Here is a 22,547-nt window from a genome sequence, read left to right on the forward strand (position 1 = left end):
AGAACCAAATCCGTGGTCATTATCCAGATGTCTGTTCAATAACTTCAATGATTTCATCTTTAAATCACATACTGGACAATGTACAAATTCTTGTTCATCATCCCTACTTTCAGCAGTTAGTTCTGGAGTTAAATTAGCATCGGAAACAAACATTATAGCATCATAACATATAACTACTAAAACAACTCTTGGTAAAGACTACTAATACTGTTTATTACTATCCTATCATCGACTTATTAAGTCTTAAAGAAGTTTTCATTTATTGCTTTATCTCCTTTTATATTTGACTTAGATATGCTCCACGCGGTGTTATTTGATATCATATAGAATAAAATACTGATGGACACACACAATTGTATGGGACAAAGAGGTGAAATTGACAGTAATGCATACTATTTTATCACAACAACTTTGAACTTGAAGATTGTAAATTTTTAAATAATGAATTTTTTATTTGATCGTTTTTAATTAAATTAATAATCTATAGATGAAGTTAACTATGCTGCCAGTTTGAAGAATATGTTCAAACGCAAATTAAAAAAAATAATACACATTATATCTATGTTATATAGATTGGGAGGATATTTTGGTATATTGTATCAATATTATCTATTCTCTCCTCTCTCCTTCCTTATATTAAATGAGTGAAAGATGATGGTATATCAAAATATGATCTTTGGAAGGTCAAATGCACCTGTTTGAGTGGTAGTCATTAAAGGTGGTCTCTCTACAACTACCAATTCATTACTAGAGATAAAATCAGTGAATAAAATCGGTCTATACTTATCTGTAATGAAAAATGCTTGAGCATTGGTTTTTGTTTTGCTATCGCTATTTGTTCTGAAATTGTTTAGACTTGATGTTAAGACGTCCAATGATTCTGTTACTTCTAAATCATTATCTTCATCTTCTTCACCATCATTCAAGAAATTACTGTCGTCAGTAATAGTCAAGCCATCACGGTTATGCTTCTTAGGCTTCTTTCTTGTATTTGCTGGCAAATCTACCTTCAAATCTACTCTTGCTAACCAATTAGAACCCCATAACCAAACATTATCAAAATCTTCATCTTTGAAAAAGATTCCAACACATCTGTCTTGTAAACTCTGGAACTGTCTTGGTAAATTTTCACTGTTTTTCTTTGACCATTCTGAGAGTATGCTACCTGAAATTGATTCTTGGTTGAAACCAATATTGAATTCTAGTATTTTGTTTTCAGCTGTAACAACAATGATAGAATTTCTATGCAAATTCAATGATAATGCAGTTATGAATGTCATTAGGTTGGCTAAAACAAATGACTCTTTTGTCTCTAGGTTAGCCAACACGATAGTACCACAACAGTAGGACAAAGCAACCAAGTTACCTTCTACAGCTAAATGGTTAATGTTATTGATATAACGAATCTTAGAACTACTCTTTGTTTCTTGGATTTCAGGAAGGTCTATTTCTATCTTCTTTTCATCTTCATCATCTTCCAGATCTAACATAAATAATTCCCCATCAGTGGAGCATGCAATAATTTTAGAGTCATCAATAAATTTGACATGAGAGGTACCAGTCTTTAATAATAGATCATTATCTAGCTTTGTAACCTTTAATTTAGAGTCCGTTGGTTGTAAATGAAATACCTTCGTGGTTGATGGTCTGCTAACTACAAGAACTGTACCATCTGGTGACATTGAGCAGGTGGAAATGTTTTGTTCATCTTTTAAAGTTAGCTTACATACCAGTTTGTAATTTTGATCAGAACTTAAATCATCACCTAGTTTCCATATCTTGACTACTGATTCATACCAACTAACCAATAATCTCTGGTTCCTATTTATTAACAAATTTTTAGAGAATGGTACAACTGTAGGCATTTTCATATATAGACCATCTGTGAATGATGATAATGAACTGATAACCAGTCTTTTCTCTACACCACCGGAAACTAAGAAATCAGCACCGTTTGATTGGTAAGAACACATAGCTCTGACGTCATTAGCATGCAATAATCTATTACAAGAGACAACCCACTTATTTGAATTATCTTTATTAGCTTTTGAAGCGGATTTAGTAAATTGATAAATCTTTCTATCAACACCGGCACTGAAAATACTAGAACCCATACAATCTGTGGTCAAACATAATACGTCAGCATCATGGACTTTAAAAGATTGATTTAAGGTAGCATAATGGAAATTCCAAAATTTAACAGAACCAGTAGAGTCCCCAGATACAATTTGATTGGAAGCAGGTAAATACAATACAGACCATACCAGAGTAGATTCCTTCTTTGCTTTATCAACTTTCATTGTATGTAGCAATCTGCCTCTGACTTCCTCACTTTCCTTTTGAAGGTTCCATACTCTAATTCTACCATCTGAACAACCACCAATTACGAAATCGTCTCTATTCCAAGCCAGACTCAAAACTCTAGCTTCTTGTCTCATCAGAACACAGTCGTATTCCAAAGAACCAGGACCTCCAGAAACATCAATTATCACCACAGTACCATTGTCACAACCCAAGGAAATTTTTGATTGAGATTGATTAATTGCAATGGACCAGATCACACCAGCATTACAATCATAATTTTTCAACGGTAAGCCAGTGGATAAATCCCATTCGGTAACCACAGTAGAGCCACCAATAGAGAACAATCTTAATGGTTCACCGGAGACATTACACCAGCATAAACCTTCAATGGATCTATCTTTACCACCTTGAATCACAAATTCCTGAACCCATCTGTTCCTAGGATTCCATATTTCAATATCACCGTTGCCTCTACCAACAGCCAGTCTCAAATCAGAGGGAGTCTTCCTATTCACATCGGATTTATGAGAAAAGGCAAGAGCAGTGATATTAGCTGTACTGAAGTTAACAAATCTAGAGCGATGGACAGCTGTATTGGTTTCACCAGTCATCTCAAAGAATGTCTAATTGTAAAAACAGTGTCTAACTAAAAAAAATAGAAAACTGGACAAAAATAGAGAATTTCACACAATTCACAATAATTAGACCTTTCCCACAAAACTCCACTAGAGATTACCCTTAAGCTCTAGATAAAAATGATGGTAATACGTCTCCTTTATTGAATATTAACCAATTTAAACGTATAAGTTAGCTATAGTTAAGTATACTTTCTTATAACAAATTTGGCGATGAGCTTAAAAATTTTTCAAAAATCATCAAATTTTCCAAAAACTTCATATCAAAAAGTGTCACGTGTACGAACTCAATCACGTGAGTAGTTTAGAAAACACGTGATACGTATTTTACCCGGCTTTGTATTAGATCTGTTATTTTTTTGGTTTTTGAGATCATGTGACAACAAGAGTATTGGTAGTTTTTAAAAAAGAGACTAAAAATTGTCCATATATGTGTGTTAGAGGTAAGATTCTGTGAAATAAACTGGAAATTACCAACTAAACAGTACTTGTTTGATAAGATTCACAACTCGAATGGTCTCGATACGAAGTGTTTCTGCTGAGATCTTGCTATTGTTTGTTCTTTTCTTCATATTTTGTTGATAGTCAACTCCGTACACCGCACTGCATACAGAGACGCGATGAGTTGAAACCTAACAAAATCTATTGTTTACCTATTCGAAATTGATCTCTTAACAGAAACTTAAACAATATATAGAGATATATATGTCAAGATTAGGAGCAGATGCCATTGATCTAGGGGGTAATTGGTTACGGTAGATGGTAGCTTAAATTCCCAGGTATAGTATAAAAGAAAGTATATCAAACTGTTGAGATCAAGACTAAGCTTCAGAATCAGTTTTTGTGGGGATAAGAGCTGGAAAAGTAACAATGGCCAGTCAAGAAGGAAGAGATGTTGATCTAGAAGACACTGAAAATTCCAAGATCTTCTATGCAGTAGCCGATGTTTTTCAAAAGGCACAGTCTAGTTATGCTGGTCATCGAAAACATGTTGCAGTGTTGAAGAAGATTCAAAGCAAAGCCGTTGCTCAAGGATATGAAGATGCGTTTAATTTCTGGTTTAATAAGTTAGTGACTAAGATTTTACCTCTGAAGAAAAACGAAGTTGCTGGTGATCGAATCGTTAGGATAGTCGCTGCCTTTATTGCTTCTTTGGATAGAGATATCGAAGAAGCCACTAAGGAGAACTCAGAAACCGTGATTCACCAACAACAGGTATTTGCAAAATTTGTTGACTTATTCATGAGACATATCTTAAGAGGTGTCGAGAGTAAAGAAAGAAATGTTCGATACCGTGTGCTGCAGTTGCTAGCGGTAATTATGGATAATATTGGTGAAATTGACGAAGAATTGTATAACCTTCTTATGTGGTCTTTAAATAAAAGAATTTATGATAAGGAACCTAACGTAAGAATGCAGGCGGTATTCTGTTTAACAAAATTTCAAGAAGAAGATATCCCATCGGTAGAGACAGAACATCCTGTTATTGATGATGCTACACACAAATTAATGACAATAATACAAAATGATTCTTCCGCAGAGGTCCGCCGTGCTGCTCTTTTAAATCTAGTTAATAATCCTTTGACCAGATCACATATTCTAGAGAGAGCAAGAGACACAAATCAAGTTAATAGAAGATTGGTTTACACCAGGATACTAAAATCAATGGGTAAAGAAGTATTCGAAAAAATTGATTCAAGGATTTTGGATCAATTAATTAAATGGGGATTAGAAGATAGAGAAGAATCCGTAAGAAAAGCTTGTTTGAGATTGATATCTTATGACTGGTTGAATATGTTAAATGGCGATTTGATAGAGTTGATAGAAAAACTCAATGTTGCCAAATCAACTATTGCAGACAAAGCAATGGAATCGTTATTTAATACTAGAACGGACATCATTTCTAAGATTAAGTTTACTCCAGAAATGTGGAAAGAGTTAACCGTTGAAATTGCATTCTTACTGCGATGTTTTTACAAACATTGCATCTCTAATAACTTGACAGAAGTATTGGAGGAGAACTTCCCAGAAGCATCAAAATTATCATCAATATTGAATTATTATATTAAAAAAAGATTTCATGCAGAAAATTTGTCAAATTTGGAAAAAAGTCATCTTGACTTCATTGTTGAACAAATTTTAATCATATCCAAAGGTTATGATTTTAGTGATGAAATCGGTAGACGTTCAATGTTGACTATCATAAGAAATATGCTGGGAATCACCTCATTGACTGAGCCATCCATCAAAAGTGGTCTTGATGTTCTTAAGATACTATCCATTAATGAAAGAGACTTCGTTTCAATGTCAATTGAAATTATAAATGATATTAGAGATGATGATTTAGAAAAGCAAGAACAGGAACAAATATCAAAGAAGAAAGCAGAACGAAGTTTAGATGATAATAATGAAGATGATGACGACGATGAAGAAGATGATATAATAGAACAGTTTAGATCTTCGGTAGATAACTTTATTGAGGGCAAAACATCAACTACAGATGATACTAGCACAAGGGCATTGTCCAATGAACGCGATTTGTTACCGGAAACTATGATAAATTGTTTAACAAGATCCTCTCTTCTGTTGGAATTAGTAGTCAAGCCTTTAGATCAAAATGTATTGATAACTTCATTAATAGATACATTAATTACACCAGCGGTAAGAAACACTGATCCAAAGATTAGAGAATTAGGTGTTCGTAACTTAGGATTATGTTGCTTATTAGATGTTCAATTAGCCACTGAAAATCTATACATTTTGGGTATGTGTGTTTCAAAAGGTAATGCTTCATTGAAAAGTATAGCATTAAAATCTATAATTGATATTTTTTCAATACATGGTAATGTCGTTGTCGATGGTGAGGGAAAGGTGGATTCTATTTCTTTGCATAAAATCTTTTATAAGGTTTTGAAAAACAATACTCTTCCAGAGTGTCAAGTCATTGCTGCAGAAGGTTTGTGCAAATTATATTTGGCAGATATTTTTAATGATGATGATTTATTCGAAACTTTAATATTATCTTACTTTTCGCCATCTAACTCATCCAATGAAGGTTTAATTCAAGCTTTTGCATTTTGCATTCCTGTTTACTCATACTCTCACGTCTTACATCAGCAGAGGATTACCAAAATTGCATCTGATGTTCTATTAAGATTGTATATGCTTTGGGTAGATTTTCAAGCTAATGAGGAAACAGATGAAAATATTGAAACCATGTTGAAGCCGAATGTCATCTTGCAACAATTGATCTCATGGACAGACCCAAGAAAATTGATCGGTGAAAATGAGAAAGCAATTAACGATAATTATCAATTAAATTTCCTGTTAGACATATTTCAGCAATTTCCAAAATTTGACAAGAAAAATATCAAGAAGATGATTCTAACTAATATCAATGCATTCTATGTTTCATCTGATAATGATATGCATAAATTAAGGGAAATAAAAGAACATTTAGAAGATATAATAGAAAATGAAATAATTGATACGATGACGTTGAACTCATTGGAAAAATTCAAGAATACCATAATAGATTGTTTGGAAGAAGCTAAAGAAAAATCAGAAAATCAAACGAAGGATGAAATTGAATCAAGTGATGGAGAGTATTCAATGATCTTAGAAAGTTCCAATATTGGAAATATTTCAGATGTGGAAAAAGATGTGAACGTAGAAGCCGCTCAATTTTCTGATTCAGAGAATGATTTTGAAGATTCTGATGATGATACTTCTAGAAAGAGAAACAGAAGCAAATTGGAAGAAAGTATCGCTAATAATACTTCAGAAAAATTAAGTGTAAATGAGGATTACGATAGCGAAGATACAAATGAACCTAAAAATGACGCCAAAGATATAAATGAACCCGAAGATGGAACCAAAGATGTTATAATGGAGGATTCTGTATCTAGCAACGTGATAGAAAACTCTAAGAATGTAAGTTTTATTCTACCAGATAATGATTACAGCAGCAGTGAGAGCAGCATGTCAGTTGACGATGAATCGTATAAAGAAGAGTGATAAATTTAGATTAAACAAACACAATACACACACATATATATATATATATATATATATATAGATACATACATACATTTAGCGCATATTTTTCTAATATTGTATTCATATTTTCTATATTCGAGCGCTTGGTTTTTTATAGATTTTATCTAAGAGCAAATACTTTATCTGTTTCAGAAAATATTCATTTGTTAATCATCAAACATTGAATATCCCATCTCATTGAATATTTCCTTCATTTTGCAACTCTTTTCATCGGCGATGATTTGAACTAATTTCAATCCGATATCTCTAAGTTCATTGTATTCTTTTAAAGTTTTAATATGTGTAGATACTACTTCAGATGGCAATTTATTTCTAAATTTAAATATTTTATAGTTAATACTCATTCTTAAAAAATATTAGCATACTTTTCAGTATAATGTTATAAATTTATACATACATATCATTCTCGGCGGCAAGAATGTCGAATTGTTTTTGGAGATCATTGAGAGTTTTAGTCTTAAAGCTAAGATCCTTTTTCTTCTTCTCTAACAAAGAAGTTAAATTTGACATAATTGATTGTGAGGTTATTGTTATTGTTTTGTAATATTTAATTAACTTTTACTAACAATTTTCTCTGGTATATGTATTTGTATAACAAGGTTGCTATTAACCACTAAATTAACTTCCTTTTATATTTTTTTAAGCTAGGATTTAGATGATTAAAAATTTGAAAAAATTAAAATATTTGAAGCTTCTTTCAGAATACTTGAAAATAATTAAATTAAAATTAAATGGATATAAAAATACATTGTATGGATAAAATTTTATAAATGAACTAAATATATGTCTGTCCTTCGTTGAAAACCTAAAACTGTATTTTAAGTAAAAAAAAATATGTTTGTATAAATGTCTCTCTTTAAAGTAGTCTCCGTAAACGTTTTTTTAGTTCGTCTAACTGTAACTCTGTAATCTTGATCGCCTCTTCTAACTGTTGAACCTTGTAGTTACCAATATTGTTCTGCCATTTTGTTAAATCGGTTTCACTCGTATCTATAGGTTCATGTAAAGTTTCATTTCCTCTATCTCTTAACCAATCCCATATAGTTCCTTCAGTTTCCAGAACTAAATTATGATCTTTCTTTCTGCTTTGAGCACTGTTCCTAACATCTTCTTCGTAAACTTCGTATAGTGTTTTGATGCTTGGGACAAAATTGTACTCATTACCATTTATTAAGATTTTACCGGGTCTCATTACTTGAATATTCGATGCACTTCTGAACGTAAACATTTTTCTTAGTAATAAGATGAAAATAATGAATGATACTACAATGGTAGCTATGCCCTGGATTGAAGTAATGTCAAAATTTTCTAGTAAAGGCGATAATAAGGAAAATAGCATGTTTCCAGAGCTTGTTACCTCTGGCTCTGCAGGTTTTGGTGCAATAACTTCAACCTTTGTGGATGCACGTCTAGCTTTACTTGACTTGGTTCTTCTCCTCTTCTTTCCTGAAGTAGTTCCATTAGCAATAATATCTTTTAATTCCTCCACTAAAATTTGAGTGGATGATTTTTGACCATCAATAGAACCCTTTTCAATAGCACCCTTAATTAAGGATTTCCCAGTCCAAATGACGTTTGTAACAACTGTCATATTTGTAGAATTGTTCTGCCCCCATGAAAGATATACTCTCGAATGAACTGTAAAACTACCACCAGAAGGCACGTCTGGCGTTCTTGTGATTTGACGTACCAAAATATGATCGTTTAAATCCATATGTTCAATTTTTTCAGTAATAATACATTTAGTCTGTTTAGGACCTAATGCTGCCGTCAAAGGCTTGACATAGGAATATTCCCTTGAATTGTCTGTAAACTTTGGAAGATCTGATACATCGAAATTTTTCTGTTTTGTAATGATTTTCTGGAGATAGGAAGTATCTGATCCAAATAAGAGTTGAAAAACAGTTCCCAGAGGTGCTGAGAAATTCAGGTTTTCTTCAATTATCTTATCATCCTTTTCTTTCTTATAACCAGAATCAGTAGGAGCATGAGTAGATGGCTCCATTTTCGGTAATGTGGAAACCTCTCCCTCATCTTCACTAGGTACCTCCTCTTTTGAACTTACTGCTAGTGAGGTTAAATCCTTAGCTAACTCGGAAGCTAAAATTTTCGTAGTCTCAGTTACACCATCGAATGTACCTCTTTCAACAGCACCTTTAACCCAACTTTTACCAGTCCATTCAACAGATAGATATACTTGCATCTTAGTAGTATTATTAGGACCCCAGAAAAATAAATGTGTGGCTTTCACGTAAAATGAAGTACCAGAAGGGACATCCGGAGTTTTTGAAATTTGTACCACTTTGACATAATCTTTCAAGTTGTAATGTTCCAAATTTTCTGTAATGAGACATTTGGTTTTGTTTGGACCTATAGGTCCTGATATTGGCTTGGTATAAGAATATTCACGAGATTTTTTATCTACTAACTTGGATATTGGAGAAATATCATAATTCTTCTGGGATTTTAAAATATTCTCCAAATGTGATGTGTCACTGCCATATAGCAGGTTAATAACTTCGCCTAATGGACTACTGAATGTACTTTCATTAATTAGTTTTTCGTTAGATGCAGGTTCGTAGTTTGGATTTGTTGGTGCATGTTTTGCAGGACCAGGTGTACTACTTGCTGGTCTTGATGTGGATTTTATTACACTTGCTTCATCAATTTCTATACTTGATGTCATATCCGTTGAATTTATCAATGAATTGGCATCATCATTTCCATTATCTGAGAGAATTCGGTCGTCACTGTTACGATGATTTGGATCTTCATCAAAATCAGTAAGATCGCTATCAGAACTAAAATCTAGAGAAGATTTACTTGTCATAGCTTCTTTATTACTTCTCAAATTTAAATGTCTTCTTCCGAGAATAATTTGATTCCAAACATCTGTAATTAAATCGAAAGTCGAATCTCTTGAAATGAATGAAGCAAACACATACTTAGTATGCAATGTATCAATGACAATACCATTTGGGAAAATTCCGGCAGTGGATTTCTTCTTAATTTGCACAATTTCTTTGAAGGGAATCACCACTGTACTGACCCATCCTAGGATATTCGAATTAAAACATATATTTTTATCAGTAATATACATTTTACCTTGGATCAAAATATCACGAGATAATGCACATGATGGATCAGTTATTAACTTTTCATTGGCCGATATTCCAGCCACATCCTTAAAAAACTTGTGGAAATCAGAGTTCTTTTTTTCTGAGGCATACTCAACACCTTGTAATTTGATATTACCTTCAATTTCTACATTTACCGACGGGTCCATTGTACCTGATATAGTAGTACTAGCCCTTGCTCTAGCTTGGGAGGTATAATCACTACCACTGTTTCTGACCTTGTTCAATGGGTTTGAAAAGTTGATAATTGGTGGAAGAACTTTAATCCCAATATTGGGAGAAAATGATCTCCTATCCAAGAACTTCCTTGATAAACGCCTAGGCTGGCGTTCTTCGTTTTCTGTACCATTATGGTTCATTGATTCTTCAGCTTGGTTTATAGAGAATCTAGGCAATACCTTTTGAGTTTCAGCGTTTGGATCGTTGGCAGGTAACGTTCTACTTCTTGCACGAATTGAATTTAAATTTGATAAAGAGTTTGAATTTCTAGTCAGGTTGACCATGCTATTATTACGAGAACTATTATTTCCACTATTTGTACCATTATTACTTCCAATCTGATCTAATGGTGACAAATCGTTATCAATGCTTAAAGACCTACTAGTCGAACCCGAAATTTCGGGGATAGATGATTTACCCAAGGCATCTAAGGTTAAACTTCCTCTACCAAACGTGGTAATAGCAGGTTCTTCAACTGTTCCAATCGGTTGGAATTTAACCTTTGTAATTTTTGAATTGCCATCAGCATTATCGTCATATACACCCTGTGGATTTGGATGTCTTACCTGGATCGCATCAGAAGTTAATGAAGTTGCAGAAACATCATCGATACCACTTCCCCCATTTCTATTTATATCATCATTTGGTAGATCTAGGTGACTATCTCCGTCTGTCTTTGATGAAAGAATCTTTGAAGGATCGTTTTGATCGGTTGTATTTTTATTATCTGAGCCAGATAATAAAAAGTCTAAATGCCCTAGAAAAGAATTACTTCTATTCAACGCAGCTATTGATGTATTGACGTTTTTTTCATTATCATTATTATTGTGGTTATTGTTATATTCATTAGATTCTACTTCCAAAGTAGTATTCATGTCTGTACCTGTTCGCAGAATTGTATTAGCCTGTACATTTGCATTTTTCTTTGTACTTCTACTGTAAGTTGTTTCATTATCATTTCCATTAGTTGTTTCTTCATCTGCTGGGTCAAAAATAAATTTTGGTACTGTGGTCGTTGCAGTATGTGCCATATTTAATATACTCCCGAACAAATTGCTTGAAGATGCATTATTTGAGTTGGTTCCACCTAAATGCGGTAAGCTATGACCAGCCAAACGTGATGCAAGATGATGATGATGTCCATCTTCACTCCTAAAACCTTTACCTAATGATTTTTTTCTTTTCAAACCATGTAGTTTTGAACTACCCGAATCTTTCGTTCCCAATTTATCATCTTCTTTTTCAATTGAAACAAAGATATTTGATATACCAGGAGTAGAATAACTATTAGCATTTTTTAAACCTTTAGAAGAACTTTGTAAAGATCTTCTGGGTGGCCAAACATAATCACTTACACTTTTATTACTACTTCTCCCGCTTCTTATTGATACAATATCTGGCAACTCCAAAGGAGCCAATTCTGTTTTAGTAGGTTGGGCCATTTTCTGGTTATCATAGCCCTTTTTCGATTTCTTGTTGACAGGTTTCGCATTTTTATTCTTCTTATCCTTCTTGTCCTTTTTACTTCTTTTAAACAGTCTAGAAAACATGGATCCGCTAAAGAACCGCTTCTTTTTCATAATATCATCAACAAGCTTACCACAAAATTATATGTAAACTTTCCAATGAGCTTAATATAATGAAATTGAATTGTATGGTGGTAATCCCAAATCAAACGATGATTTTCAATCCACAAAATAAATTGGATCCTCCGATATGTTATATTATAATTTGTATCCACAAAGTTAACCAACTTATTGAAGACAGCTTATGATCATAAAAGAGTGATGAACAAAAATTAAAAAATCTGACACTCACACACTATGAGGTGATGATGATATACAATTTTGAGATTGATTCTTTAACCGATAAATTATAATAAATGTAATAACGTTTAATTTTATAAAATAAAATTCTTAACCAATATTAAATAGAATATTTCAGTAGTATAATTTTTGTAAAAAAAACATTGAAAGATAAAAAAGCTTATATTTCCCACATATAAGATGTTTATATTTTCCCACTTTAACAATATTTTATTATTTTTCATCGTAGTCTCTATTGTATGAAAATTGTTATGTTGATGTTGTTACTTTTCTTCCGTTTCCAAACTTCGATTTCTTTCAAAACAGTCAGAAAAAGGAAACAGCCGTTAGAATAACCCTTTCAGATTTCCTATTTCAGCAAGTTGCCAGTTTAGGATTATAGTACATATCGTATTGAACGAAGAGAAGGAACCAAGCTTACCTTGAATTCCAAGCCCCCCTGCCCCTTTCCTCTCCCGAAGCCCCATATATATGCAAAAAGCATTACAATCGTAATAACAACGACGATAACGACGATAATGACAACGATAGGAGAAGTTTCAACAGTGAAGCAAGCCTATTTGGCCCCCCAAAAACAATAATAATTGATAAATTAAAATTAGACGTTACTGTCGAGAATCGAATGAAAGATATGGCCATCGAGACAAAGTAGCAATCCGATAAAGGAAAAGTTAGCTAGTTTAGAGGATGTTAGAGGAAATTGAAAAGCAGTAGGGTAGATAATTCTTTGTAAGGTTCGGTGCCCCTTGTTGAAGTTCGAAGTGATGGAATTTGAACTCTTTTTTAGGTAATATTCTTTGAATATTTGAAGATAAATTTGGATAAATTTGGCCTGGTTGCAGTAATGTCCCCCCCCCCCCCCCCCGTTCTTTGTACTAGTTACTCGATCCACTGGAAGACCCCGGTACTGTGTAGATGACCATCATTGATTTTCCATAGCATCTATCTCCAAGTTCAATCACACAGTCCAGATAAACTGACTTGTTGAGCCTCAAGGTAAATTCAGCAAAATATTCTCTGGAACATAGGCTTCAGTTTTTTCCTTTTCGAAAACATTCATTACTAGTCTTCAATAAAACATTCTTGGTTGGCCAAACTAATAATAACAATAAATTTTGGGCTGGCTTTAAAGATAACTTCAAATAGGGTTTTAGCCAATACTTATTTAATTATTATTAGTAGTAGTAAATTGTACTCTGTTCCCACAAAGACAGCTTTCATCGGTTTCAAGTTCTTAAGAATAGCATTTGTACAACTTATAGTAATCATTCTTTTATTTACTAATTAAAGTATCCTTGTATGATTATATAGTGAATAGATAATAAGTTATATCTTGAATTGTAGCCGCTCTAATCCTGATGCTTTCTATATGAAAGAAGCATGACCGTTGATAATGATGTCTAAGTTTTGGTAGCGCGTTTAAATGGATACAATAACTAAACTTTACACGTGACTTTGATAATTAGCCAGTCGTTTCATAATGAGCCCATCTTTTGTTTCTAAAATGTGGTTAGATATTCATTCGATGGAAGTCGTTAATAAATTTGAGAGTAGCTTCTGAAAGTATACCTTAATCGACTGAAACTAATTTGAACAAATGTTTACATAACATTTTTTTTATTATTTTATAATCAATTATCGATACCTTTTTATGCCAGAAGATTAAATTACATACGATTTTACGTTTTACATGACGCTATTTATACCTAACCATCATCGATGGGAACTTTGAAGGATCTTTCAAAAAAAGTACGCATTCTCATAAAATAGATTTCAATTTTGATCGCTTTATTACAATATATAAATAATTTATTTTTATTTTTATTTTCAATATTATTATTAATATTAATAGTGGTATATTTTGGGCTAAAACCTTCACTCGCCCCTCCTCCTTCCCCATCATTAGCATCTTAACGGTCTTCGGCCCATTCATTTTCACGTCTAATAGCAGCTTCCTCTTCTGGTGTGAAATCATTGACGATATTGAATGTTCTTCTGATTTCCTCTGGAGATCTGCCCCTAATCATTTCAGCAACGACTTTACAGCCTGCGTCCAACAGAGGTTTGATATTCAGGTAATTGGCCGCTAGTATGATCTCATATAACATTTCTTGATCAACTTTTAAAAATTCACGATCCCACGAGTCAACAGGAGCAGATTTTCTAGAGTCATCATCTTCTTCATCTGGGAAATTAGAATCCTTATGGTGTTCTGCCCATTCTATAACTTTCTGTAAAACTGAAGATCTGATATTAGGCACAGGCATAACAATTGCATCTTCCTCTTCTTCGTCTTCCTCTTCTTCATCTTCTTCATCGGAATCGTTTTTCAATTGACTATCATGCATATCATTCAAATAATTCTTCAACAACAACGAGCGTTCGGCAATGCTACGCTCTACTGTAAACCTTTCACCTTCACCACTTATTAAAACCACTGTCTGTTGCTTGCCTGCCATTTTATCTACCTCTTTCTATCAATATCAAATATAACCAATATAGAATCTCTTCCTAAATTTCAATTGGTAACCTCTAAAGTAATGGACCAAAAATAAAATCAAAAGACTATGTATAAATCAACTTTTTTTTTGCCTCAGTAACCCCTCTAAAAATAAAGGATGAACGATCACAGAACCTAGCTCAATTTATATATAACCAATATATATCTAGAGACCTAACCATTTAACTAATCTAATATCTTATCCATGTTAACCAGTTGAGATTACCTGCTTAACTTCCCAAATTATTCATCTTTCCATCCAAATCCTTCAAAGTTGGTTGATAATTTCGAAATCGATATCTATACATTATATTGTTCGTTTTTAATGATAGTGACATAGATGTGATTGAAATCATAAATTAATAAGGCTACTTATGTATTTGATAGTGAGTTATACACTTGGTTAATACTACTATTGTTGCTGTTGTTGTGATTACCATCATGGCACTTGAATTGTTGTTTTCCTGGTTATGTGAAAGTCGTTCATTTCTGTTCTCTTCTCTCTATCATTAAGATGAAAGAGGGGGGAGACAGAAATAAAATATTGGGAATACGAAATAGGAAGTAAAACAGTTCATCAGTTTTAGAAGTTTATTCTGTGAGACCTATCTTAGAAATCAAAGTTACTGTAGACACTAGCACTTAGATCATCCAACGTAGATAAAGTGTTGATTCTTATTAGGTACTCATTTTCTGCCGAGGAAGGGTCTGCTCTTAGCATGTCGTGACAACAATCTTTACAACTCATAGCAATCAGGGCTAATTGGAATTTCTTATCAGGGTTTGCTGGACTTCCATCTTTCCCTTTGTTTCTCTTTAATATTTTATCTTCTAAATTATCCATAATGTATTGGAATGATTCATTGATTAGAGACTCCAAAACGACTAACGATTGTGTATTGTTTATATACTGTGACGTTTCGGTGATCAATTGATCAAGTACTTTACTGTCTTCATTTAAAATATCAAGTGCATCTTGATCCATTGTCTGTTGTAAGACAAAATTCTTCGATGCAGCATCTGGTAATAAAATTGAACCTATACGGTTTTTTATTTGAGTTGGGTCTTCTTGGAGATCGTTTGTTCCTGATGGATTTAATAATTGTTTATTTATGGAATGATAAATTTTCGTTAATCTATTACTCAATTCAGTCAATGTTATAGAATCTTTTGGCTTCAAATCACCGAATTCTTTATTAACATGTTCCTCGATAATCTCAGTACAATCTAGCCAACCTTTATTAATTAACCACCATGAAAGAGATAAAAATGCCTGTTCGTTGGTGTAAGTAGAAATTGATTTAGGAGTCTCCTTCAATTTAGTTAAATCTCTGGCGTTATCGATATTTGAATCTGACTGTGAAATCCAATCACCTATCCAGCTGAATAAAGACGATAGACCGTTTGATTTTTTAGATTCATTTTCGATAGCTACGTTCACAGCAGTCTCCAAGTATTCTCTTCTTGTTAAAATGTTTAATTGTAATCTTGTTAAAAGTAATAGCGAAGGGATGGAATAAGAGATTAAGATCAATTTCACTAAACTTTTCAATTTCAATTCATTCCACAAATCGGCTTTACTCATTTGATTAATCCTGTCGTCTAAGATAGCAGATGGGACCAGGACCAGATCTGATTGAGCGGTATCGATGTTAGCAATGCTACCACCAGTTGCGGTATCAGCATTAGTAGAAACCGAATCTTGAACAGTTCTATTTGATTTCTTGTCTCTTAAAGCCACCACTAATTTTTCAAGGTCCAAATCTTTAGTTAGAACCAACGAGTAAACAGGTAGCAACTCATACAACGCATACAAAGAATCCTGTTGAGTTTGGGTGAACCTTCTTCTTATCTGTTCCCTTATAAAATGTTGCTCAGTGATTTTCAACTGTTGCTTGTACAACCACCTCTTGATTAAATATATACAGATTGAACCAGTGGTGAAAATGGTTGCAACCACAGCGGTCGAAACAATAATCTTGCCTCGATGTCTCCTAATCAAGCTTTGACTGCCCTTAGAAGAACTCATCCTAACGAAATCGAATAATAAAGGGTGAAAAAAAAAGATAAGTATAATTCAGAAACCAGTATATGATCACACTCACTCACTCACTCACTCACTCACTAAGTACAACTTTCCAATATAAATATACCAACTAGATATCAAAACAGAAAAACCTCAACCTGTAAACAAACAGACATTAACTCCAGAACCTTATAAATAAATACCTAAATACTTCAATATATCAAAATATCAAGATATAAAATAAAATATACAAACATAGTCAGCTCCATCACAACTAATGAATGAAAAAAACAACAACAACAAGAACATGAGCAAGAACAGGAGCAAGAAAGAACAAGACTAAAAGATCTATAACACATAACTCCTTTCTGATCAATATTCGATTGAAAATCAACAAAACAAGAACGTCTCAAGAAAATCTAAAGGTTTAATGGGACATTGGGACATTGGGACATTAAGACCCACCTCGACAAGACTAATCAACAAGCCCATCAGGAGATAGATGTATTTACAGAATGCATGATTAAAAAGATATGAATATTTAGAAGGAAACTGTCCCATTTGGAAGTATTATATAATAAGGTCAAAGAGATATGGAATAATATCTATTAATCCAATCTCATCGATATCGATAATCAAGGTTAAACCATTTTCTGAACAAGAAATAGTATATTGTATTGACGTTAGTTTCCAAGAGTCTTTCCTGTCTACTTTGTTCTTCAATTTCTGATTTCGTTTGGTTTGGTTTGGTGTGGAATGGCTATATCGATTAAATTGGTTAAGAGTGTTGGTAGTTTGAGGTTTATTCAAGTATAAAGTACTTTTAAAACTGGGGGACTGGTGATTCGATTTGGTTTTAGTGGGTTGGTTACTCTGTTGATGATTCTTTTGGTAATTTTTAAAGTTTAACCTCTTTAATATTCAAAGAACGTTTGTTGAAGTTTCAAGAGAGCCAAAAAAAATTTTGAAATTTGAAATTTAGAATTTAGGATTTGGGATTTAGGATTTAGGACTTGGCATTAAAAGAGTCTTTAAGGTGTGTTGGTATTGATTATTTGAGTAGCTTCCCTTGTGAGGACAAATATATAACTTTTAGTGTTTGTTTGTTTATTCAAAAACACTGGGATTTTTTTTTATAGAGACAAAAAGTGGTTCCTGTTTGGTTTCCCCTTCTCAAGACCTGATAGTGTTCTTACAATTGTAGGACAGGTTAGTGGCAATAAAGAAAAATTATGGATACTGGAAACATTGATCAATTTATGGCCATAACTGGCTCGGATAATACTGATGTGGCAAATCAGTATATAGAGATGGCTGGTGGGAACTTGGAGACTGCCTTATCGCTGTATTTCGAACATGGTGGTAATCCAATAACCTCTACAGGTGGTGGACCAGATGGTGGTAGTGCTGGTAATGGTGGCGATAACAACAATGCTATTGGTGCAGGTGAATCGGATGCTGATATTGCTAAACGTTTACAAGAAGAAATGTATAAAGAACCACAACCAGGTGATCCAGGGTATGTGCGACCACCAGATCAAGCCAGACATGAAACCTTGGCTGAAACTCATGTTTTCCCAGGAACTTTTGCTGGCTATGGCGGTGTTTATGAACCTTTACGTCAAACTAATGTTAATGATATCTTTGATAGAACTCGTCCTGTTGGGGTGTTTAACCAACGTTTCGAGTCTTTAGATTCTGATGTGGATTCTGATGAAAACGAAAGAGATTCCGATATATCTGATGAGGATGAGGACGATGATCGTTATGAATATGTAGAACAGCCAGTAGTAGAGCTCGACGATAATGGCAATGTGAGAGAATCCAAAAAAATGGTTAGAAGGTTGAAAAATGTATCAAAACAAGAGATGCTAGCGATGATGTTTAAACCTCCATTTGACATGATATCAAAATTGAGTTTGGAAAGAGCCAAGTCGAAAGCAACTGAACGTAAAAAATGGGTGATGATAAATATCCAAGATGTGGGCATTTTCCAATGTCAAGAATTAAATAGAGATCTATGGTCATCGAAGGAAGTAAAGAAGTTGGTTAGAAAGAATTTTATTTTCTTACAATATCAATATGAATCACCAAGTGCACAACAATATATACAATATTACGGTTTAAGTGATAAAGAAATTTTACCTCATATCGCAATATTAGACCCAATGACCGGAGAACGTTTAAGACAATGGAATAAAACAGTGCCAAAAAAGGAAACATTTTTAAGGGAAGTTGAAGAATTCTTGAATGATTTTTCACTAGATCCAAACACAGCGAATCCAATCGTTCGTGAACCTACGCCTGAAATTGATCCAACAACATTAACAGAGGAACAGCAAATGGATTTTGCCATAAGACAATCCATGGGACTACCAACTGCTAGAGAAGAAACTGAACCTATATCTGAAGAGCCTGAAATCGATCCTTTCGAATCCATTGAACCGGTTATGCATGATGAACCACCAAATAGACCCGGCATTACAACAAGAATCCAAATTCGTACCGGTGATGGTAGAAGAATAGTAAGGAGATTCAATGCCATGGATGATACAGTAAGAACAATATATGAATTTGTTAAATCTGAAATCGAAGGATTCGATACTTGCAAATTCAACTTAACTAACCATCAAAGAGAAGACTTATTAGACAAATTGGACTTATCTATTGAAGATGCAGGATTAAAGAACAGTTCATTACTTCTGTCAAAGGAAGATGATGATGATGATTAGGGGAAACGATTTTAAAACAATTCCAATTCATAGATCAATTTATCTATAACTAAATATATTGATAGATAACATTTTCCGATCATCGATTTCTCCGTCAATTTTGGCCTATATCTATGCACATCTTACGTCGACCTCATTTCATATAGAGATATAATAGAATTATATATATATATATGTGTGTGTGTGTGTGTATCTCTCTATATATGTATGTATCTTGATAAATATGAATAATACTGACAAGAACGATAACATCTCTCTTGATTGGCTCTAGTCCTCATTAAAAGCATTACATAGAAAAACCTTCTCTCTTTCTCTCTGCAGCATTTCGTTACCCCGACCTCAAGTCTAAAGCGTCTTCACCTCTATAAAAGTTGAAAAAGGTTCAGCAGGTCAATTGAAATTTGGCGATGCTTATAAGATGAGATGAAGTTTCAAAAGTATTAAAGTGTGTTATACTGGACCATTGATAAGGACATACTAAGGGTCAATTAGCAAGATATGAATGTGTTTAAAGTTCCACCTATGGTTAAAACTGTATTTGATGAATTTCCATTGAAAAATTATGGTCCTTTGGAAAATGAAGATGTATCCTTAAGTAAAAGTATCAAAGATAGGAAGTTTTATTTCCATGGTGAGCCATTGGCTGGCACATCTGGAGAAAATAGAGTGATTTTAGGGATATACAATGTGTTTGAGCATCCAAGAACTCATGATGTTTTAGCAACTGATCCGTGGTGTCTATTTGTGCAATTTGCACTCTGTAAGAAGAACTTATTAAAGTTACCAAATTTTAATAAAAGAGTGGAAAGTCCAGATGGGAGTAAACCATGCATTGGGATATTGTCACCATTGACAGTTCAAGATGAAAAATTGCCAGTCCTGGTTGAAGGTTACAAAAAAAGATATATCCGATCATGTTTTAACATTAAAGCAAGTATTGAGGCAAAGCTATATGATGATCCAGAAGAATATATGTATATGAATTTATTAGACACTGTAATTTACGATCATTGGATGATAACTGTACTTTTCAATATCTCTAATGAAGATTTTTTGAAATTATATAGTGTTAATCAAGGAAAAGTGGATAATTTTCAAGTTAAAGACATGAAAATCGCATTACTTAATAGGAACTCCTTTGATGCACGTCATCCAGAGATCGCATATGCATTTAAATCACCAACGGGGACATTGTGCAATAAATCCAAGATAGCTAAAGTTTCCAAATTAATTCAAGACGATAGTGAAAAGACAATGTTACAAATCCAAAACAAAATTACTATGAATCAAAATCAAAATCAAAAGACGAGTAATAATAACACTAAAAGGTTAATGTCGAATGAGAAAGAGTCTTCGCCATCATATGTAGATCTAAAACTTTGCGGCTATCTTCTATGTATTCTGAGCTTACCCGAAACGGTACCTATCCATAAGTTCATCACAACCAGATGCCCAGATCTAATTTCATATACCGATAGTGTTTTAACTGAGTTTACAGTTGCTCGCTAAGGCAACCCAAAAAATAAGTTATCTGAAGTGGATAGGCGATGATACCGTTATAAAACTGATTAACTACAATGTAGGAACTAACAATAAAAGAATAAAAAAAAATAGTAATAGTAATAGTGATAATAATAATAGTATGAAATTAAGAAAACGGCAAGATGTTAATTAATTAATTAATTAATCAATGAAATTATCTCAGAAGAACAAGCAATATCAAGTAAATATTTCAGACACACGCACCCACAAAGATATCACTCAAACAATATCTCGACTCCACTAAAATATGCTTTTATCACCCAGTTTAATTTAATTTAATTTAATTTAATTAAATTTGGAAAAAAAAACGCTGAGTGAGAACGTTGAAGCAAACAAGTTTTAATATCTTTATTTTTTTTCACTCGACAACCAGAGAGTAATGACTTGTGGTAATTACATGTTGTTGTGTTGATATGGATCAAAAGAGCACATGAAATGAACCTCTCTCTGATCTGGATTCCACATAGATCTCAAGACAAGGCAAAGCGAAGGAAGGTGCGACAAGGCAAGACAAGACAAGACAAGACAAGACAAAACAAAAACAAATCAGCATAGAATAATTCCCAAAGACGAAGACGACCAGATTTATGTTTTATCTATGTTTTTTTTTTTATTTTATTTTGTTTTGCCTGCTTCATGGCTCTCTCTGTTTCCATCTGGATCTCGTCTCAAGTAAGCCTGAAACCCAACGCACACATTCGAAACTGGACTTACGTTCTCTAACTCATTCCCTCATCGTGCTCAGTCTCTGTATATCATCTGCCCATCAGCAGCAGAGAAACCAACCTGTATGCTTTTAAATTTATTTTTTTTTTTTTTAATTTATTTTGAGTTAGAACCAGCTAATGCAACAAAACTAAAACTAAAACTAAAACTAAAACAGAAAAACTACCCAAAATCCAAAACTGGGTCTGCTCTTTCCTGCTCTTACTGGGTGTCTCTAAGAATTCGAAAACAAAATAAAATAATAAATTTTTTTGTTTTTTTTATGAAAAGCAAAAATAAAACAGCTACCAAGATGCTTTCCCAAAGAACATTACAACATCAATCTCTCTAGGTGTCTACCCATTACGTTATTCCAAACCCATCTCCTTCACCATCTCATCGCAACGCATCGCTATCTTACCTACTATCTTCTCTTCTATCCTCTTCTCTACTCTCCTCTGCTATGCTCTGACCTTCCCACTTTTCCCTTTTACCTTACCATTGACGATATATCTACTATCTAATGCCTTTTTTTTCACTATGGGAAGGAAAAAAAAAAAATTTCATTTCATTTCGAAATCCAACCTCAGAAACGATGATACTGCTGATATTCATCTAGTTTTACTTGGGAGAAAACGCGCATTGATTCAAGAATGTTTCAAGTCGAAACAATGATAAATTTATTATTCTTCGAAAATTTTGGATAAATAAAAATGTTTTAAATACAGAGATTAAATCGAGAGTATGAATTGCAAGGTTGGAAACTGGTCGAAAACATTCTTGAGATCTGGGTAGGTTTCGACAATTTGTTTGTTTTTTCACCAGAACTCAGGAAGAAGAGGAATCTCTCTTTTTTAATATA

The 22,547-nt window shown here is 33.3% G+C and overlaps 9 protein-coding genes across 9 annotated transcripts; 3 read left to right on the plus strand and 6 right to left on the minus strand.

The window, feature by feature from the left end:
- Window positions 1-153, minus strand: Kpol_1055p1 (uncharacterized protein; the record flags this gene model as incomplete). The annotated part of the gene is made up of 1 exon (XM_001646453.1): window positions 1-153. A coding segment is annotated over one exon (153 nt), but the record flags the coding sequence as incomplete, so codon positions are not given.
- A 509-nt stretch (window positions 154-662) lies between these two features.
- UTP4 (small subunit rRNA maturation protein UTP4) lies at window positions 663-2,915 on the minus strand (the record flags this gene model as incomplete). The annotated part of the gene is made up of 1 exon (XM_001646454.1): window positions 663-2,915. The coding sequence occupies one exon, from the start codon at window positions 2,913-2,915 to the stop codon at window positions 663-665; it is 2,253 nt and encodes a 750-aa protein (XP_001646504.1).
- Window positions 2,916-3,809: 894 nt separating this feature from the next.
- Window positions 3,810-6,956, plus strand: YCG1 (condensin subunit YCG1; the record flags this gene model as incomplete). Its single annotated transcript, XM_001646455.1, has 1 exon — window positions 3,810-6,956. One exon carries the CDS (start codon window positions 3,810-3,812, stop codon window positions 6,954-6,956), a length of 3,147 nt encoding a protein of 1,048 aa, XP_001646505.1.
- A 188-nt stretch (window positions 6,957-7,144) lies between these two features.
- SAE3 (Sae3p) lies at window positions 7,145-7,342 on the minus strand (the record flags this gene model as incomplete). Its single annotated transcript, XM_001646456.1, has 1 exon — window positions 7,145-7,342. The coding sequence occupies one exon, from the start codon at window positions 7,340-7,342 to the stop codon at window positions 7,145-7,147; it is 198 nt and encodes a 65-aa protein (XP_001646506.1).
- A 512-nt stretch (window positions 7,343-7,854) lies between these two features.
- Window positions 7,855-11,934, minus strand: YSP2 (Ysp2p; the record flags this gene model as incomplete). Its single annotated transcript, XM_001646457.1, has 1 exon — window positions 7,855-11,934. One exon carries the CDS (start codon window positions 11,932-11,934, stop codon window positions 7,855-7,857), a length of 4,080 nt encoding a protein of 1,359 aa, XP_001646507.1.
- Window positions 11,935-14,090: 2,156 nt separating this feature from the next.
- On the minus strand, window positions 14,091-14,639 carry SKP1 (SCF ubiquitin ligase subunit SKP1; the record flags this gene model as incomplete). Its single annotated transcript, XM_001646458.1, has 1 exon — window positions 14,091-14,639. One exon carries the CDS (start codon window positions 14,637-14,639, stop codon window positions 14,091-14,093), a length of 549 nt encoding a protein of 182 aa, XP_001646508.1.
- A 651-nt stretch (window positions 14,640-15,290) lies between these two features.
- PEX3 (Pex3p) lies at window positions 15,291-16,709 on the minus strand (the record flags this gene model as incomplete). The annotated part of the gene is made up of 1 exon (XM_001646459.1): window positions 15,291-16,709. One exon carries the CDS (start codon window positions 16,707-16,709, stop codon window positions 15,291-15,293), a length of 1,419 nt encoding a protein of 472 aa, XP_001646509.1.
- A 1,229-nt stretch (window positions 16,710-17,938) lies between these two features.
- On the plus strand, window positions 17,939-19,438 carry UBX5 (DNA protein crosslink repair co-factor UBX5; the record flags this gene model as incomplete). The annotated part of the gene is made up of 1 exon (XM_001646460.1): window positions 17,939-19,438. One exon carries the CDS (start codon window positions 17,939-17,941, stop codon window positions 19,436-19,438), a length of 1,500 nt encoding a protein of 499 aa, XP_001646510.1.
- Window positions 19,439-19,936: 498 nt separating this feature from the next.
- On the plus strand, window positions 19,937-20,947 carry SAM35 (SAM complex subunit SAM35; the record flags this gene model as incomplete). The annotated part of the gene is made up of 1 exon (XM_001646461.1): window positions 19,937-20,947. The coding sequence occupies one exon, from the start codon at window positions 19,937-19,939 to the stop codon at window positions 20,945-20,947; it is 1,011 nt and encodes a 336-aa protein (XP_001646511.1).
- Window positions 20,948-22,547: the final 1,600 nt, after the last annotated feature.

Source organism: Vanderwaltozyma polyspora, genomic scaffold, assembly GCF_000150035.1.
Source record: "Vanderwaltozyma polyspora DSM 70294 KpolScaffold1055 genomic scaffold, whole genome shotgun sequence".
NCBI lineage: Eukaryota > Fungi > Ascomycota > Saccharomycetes > Saccharomycetales > Saccharomycetaceae > Vanderwaltozyma > Vanderwaltozyma polyspora.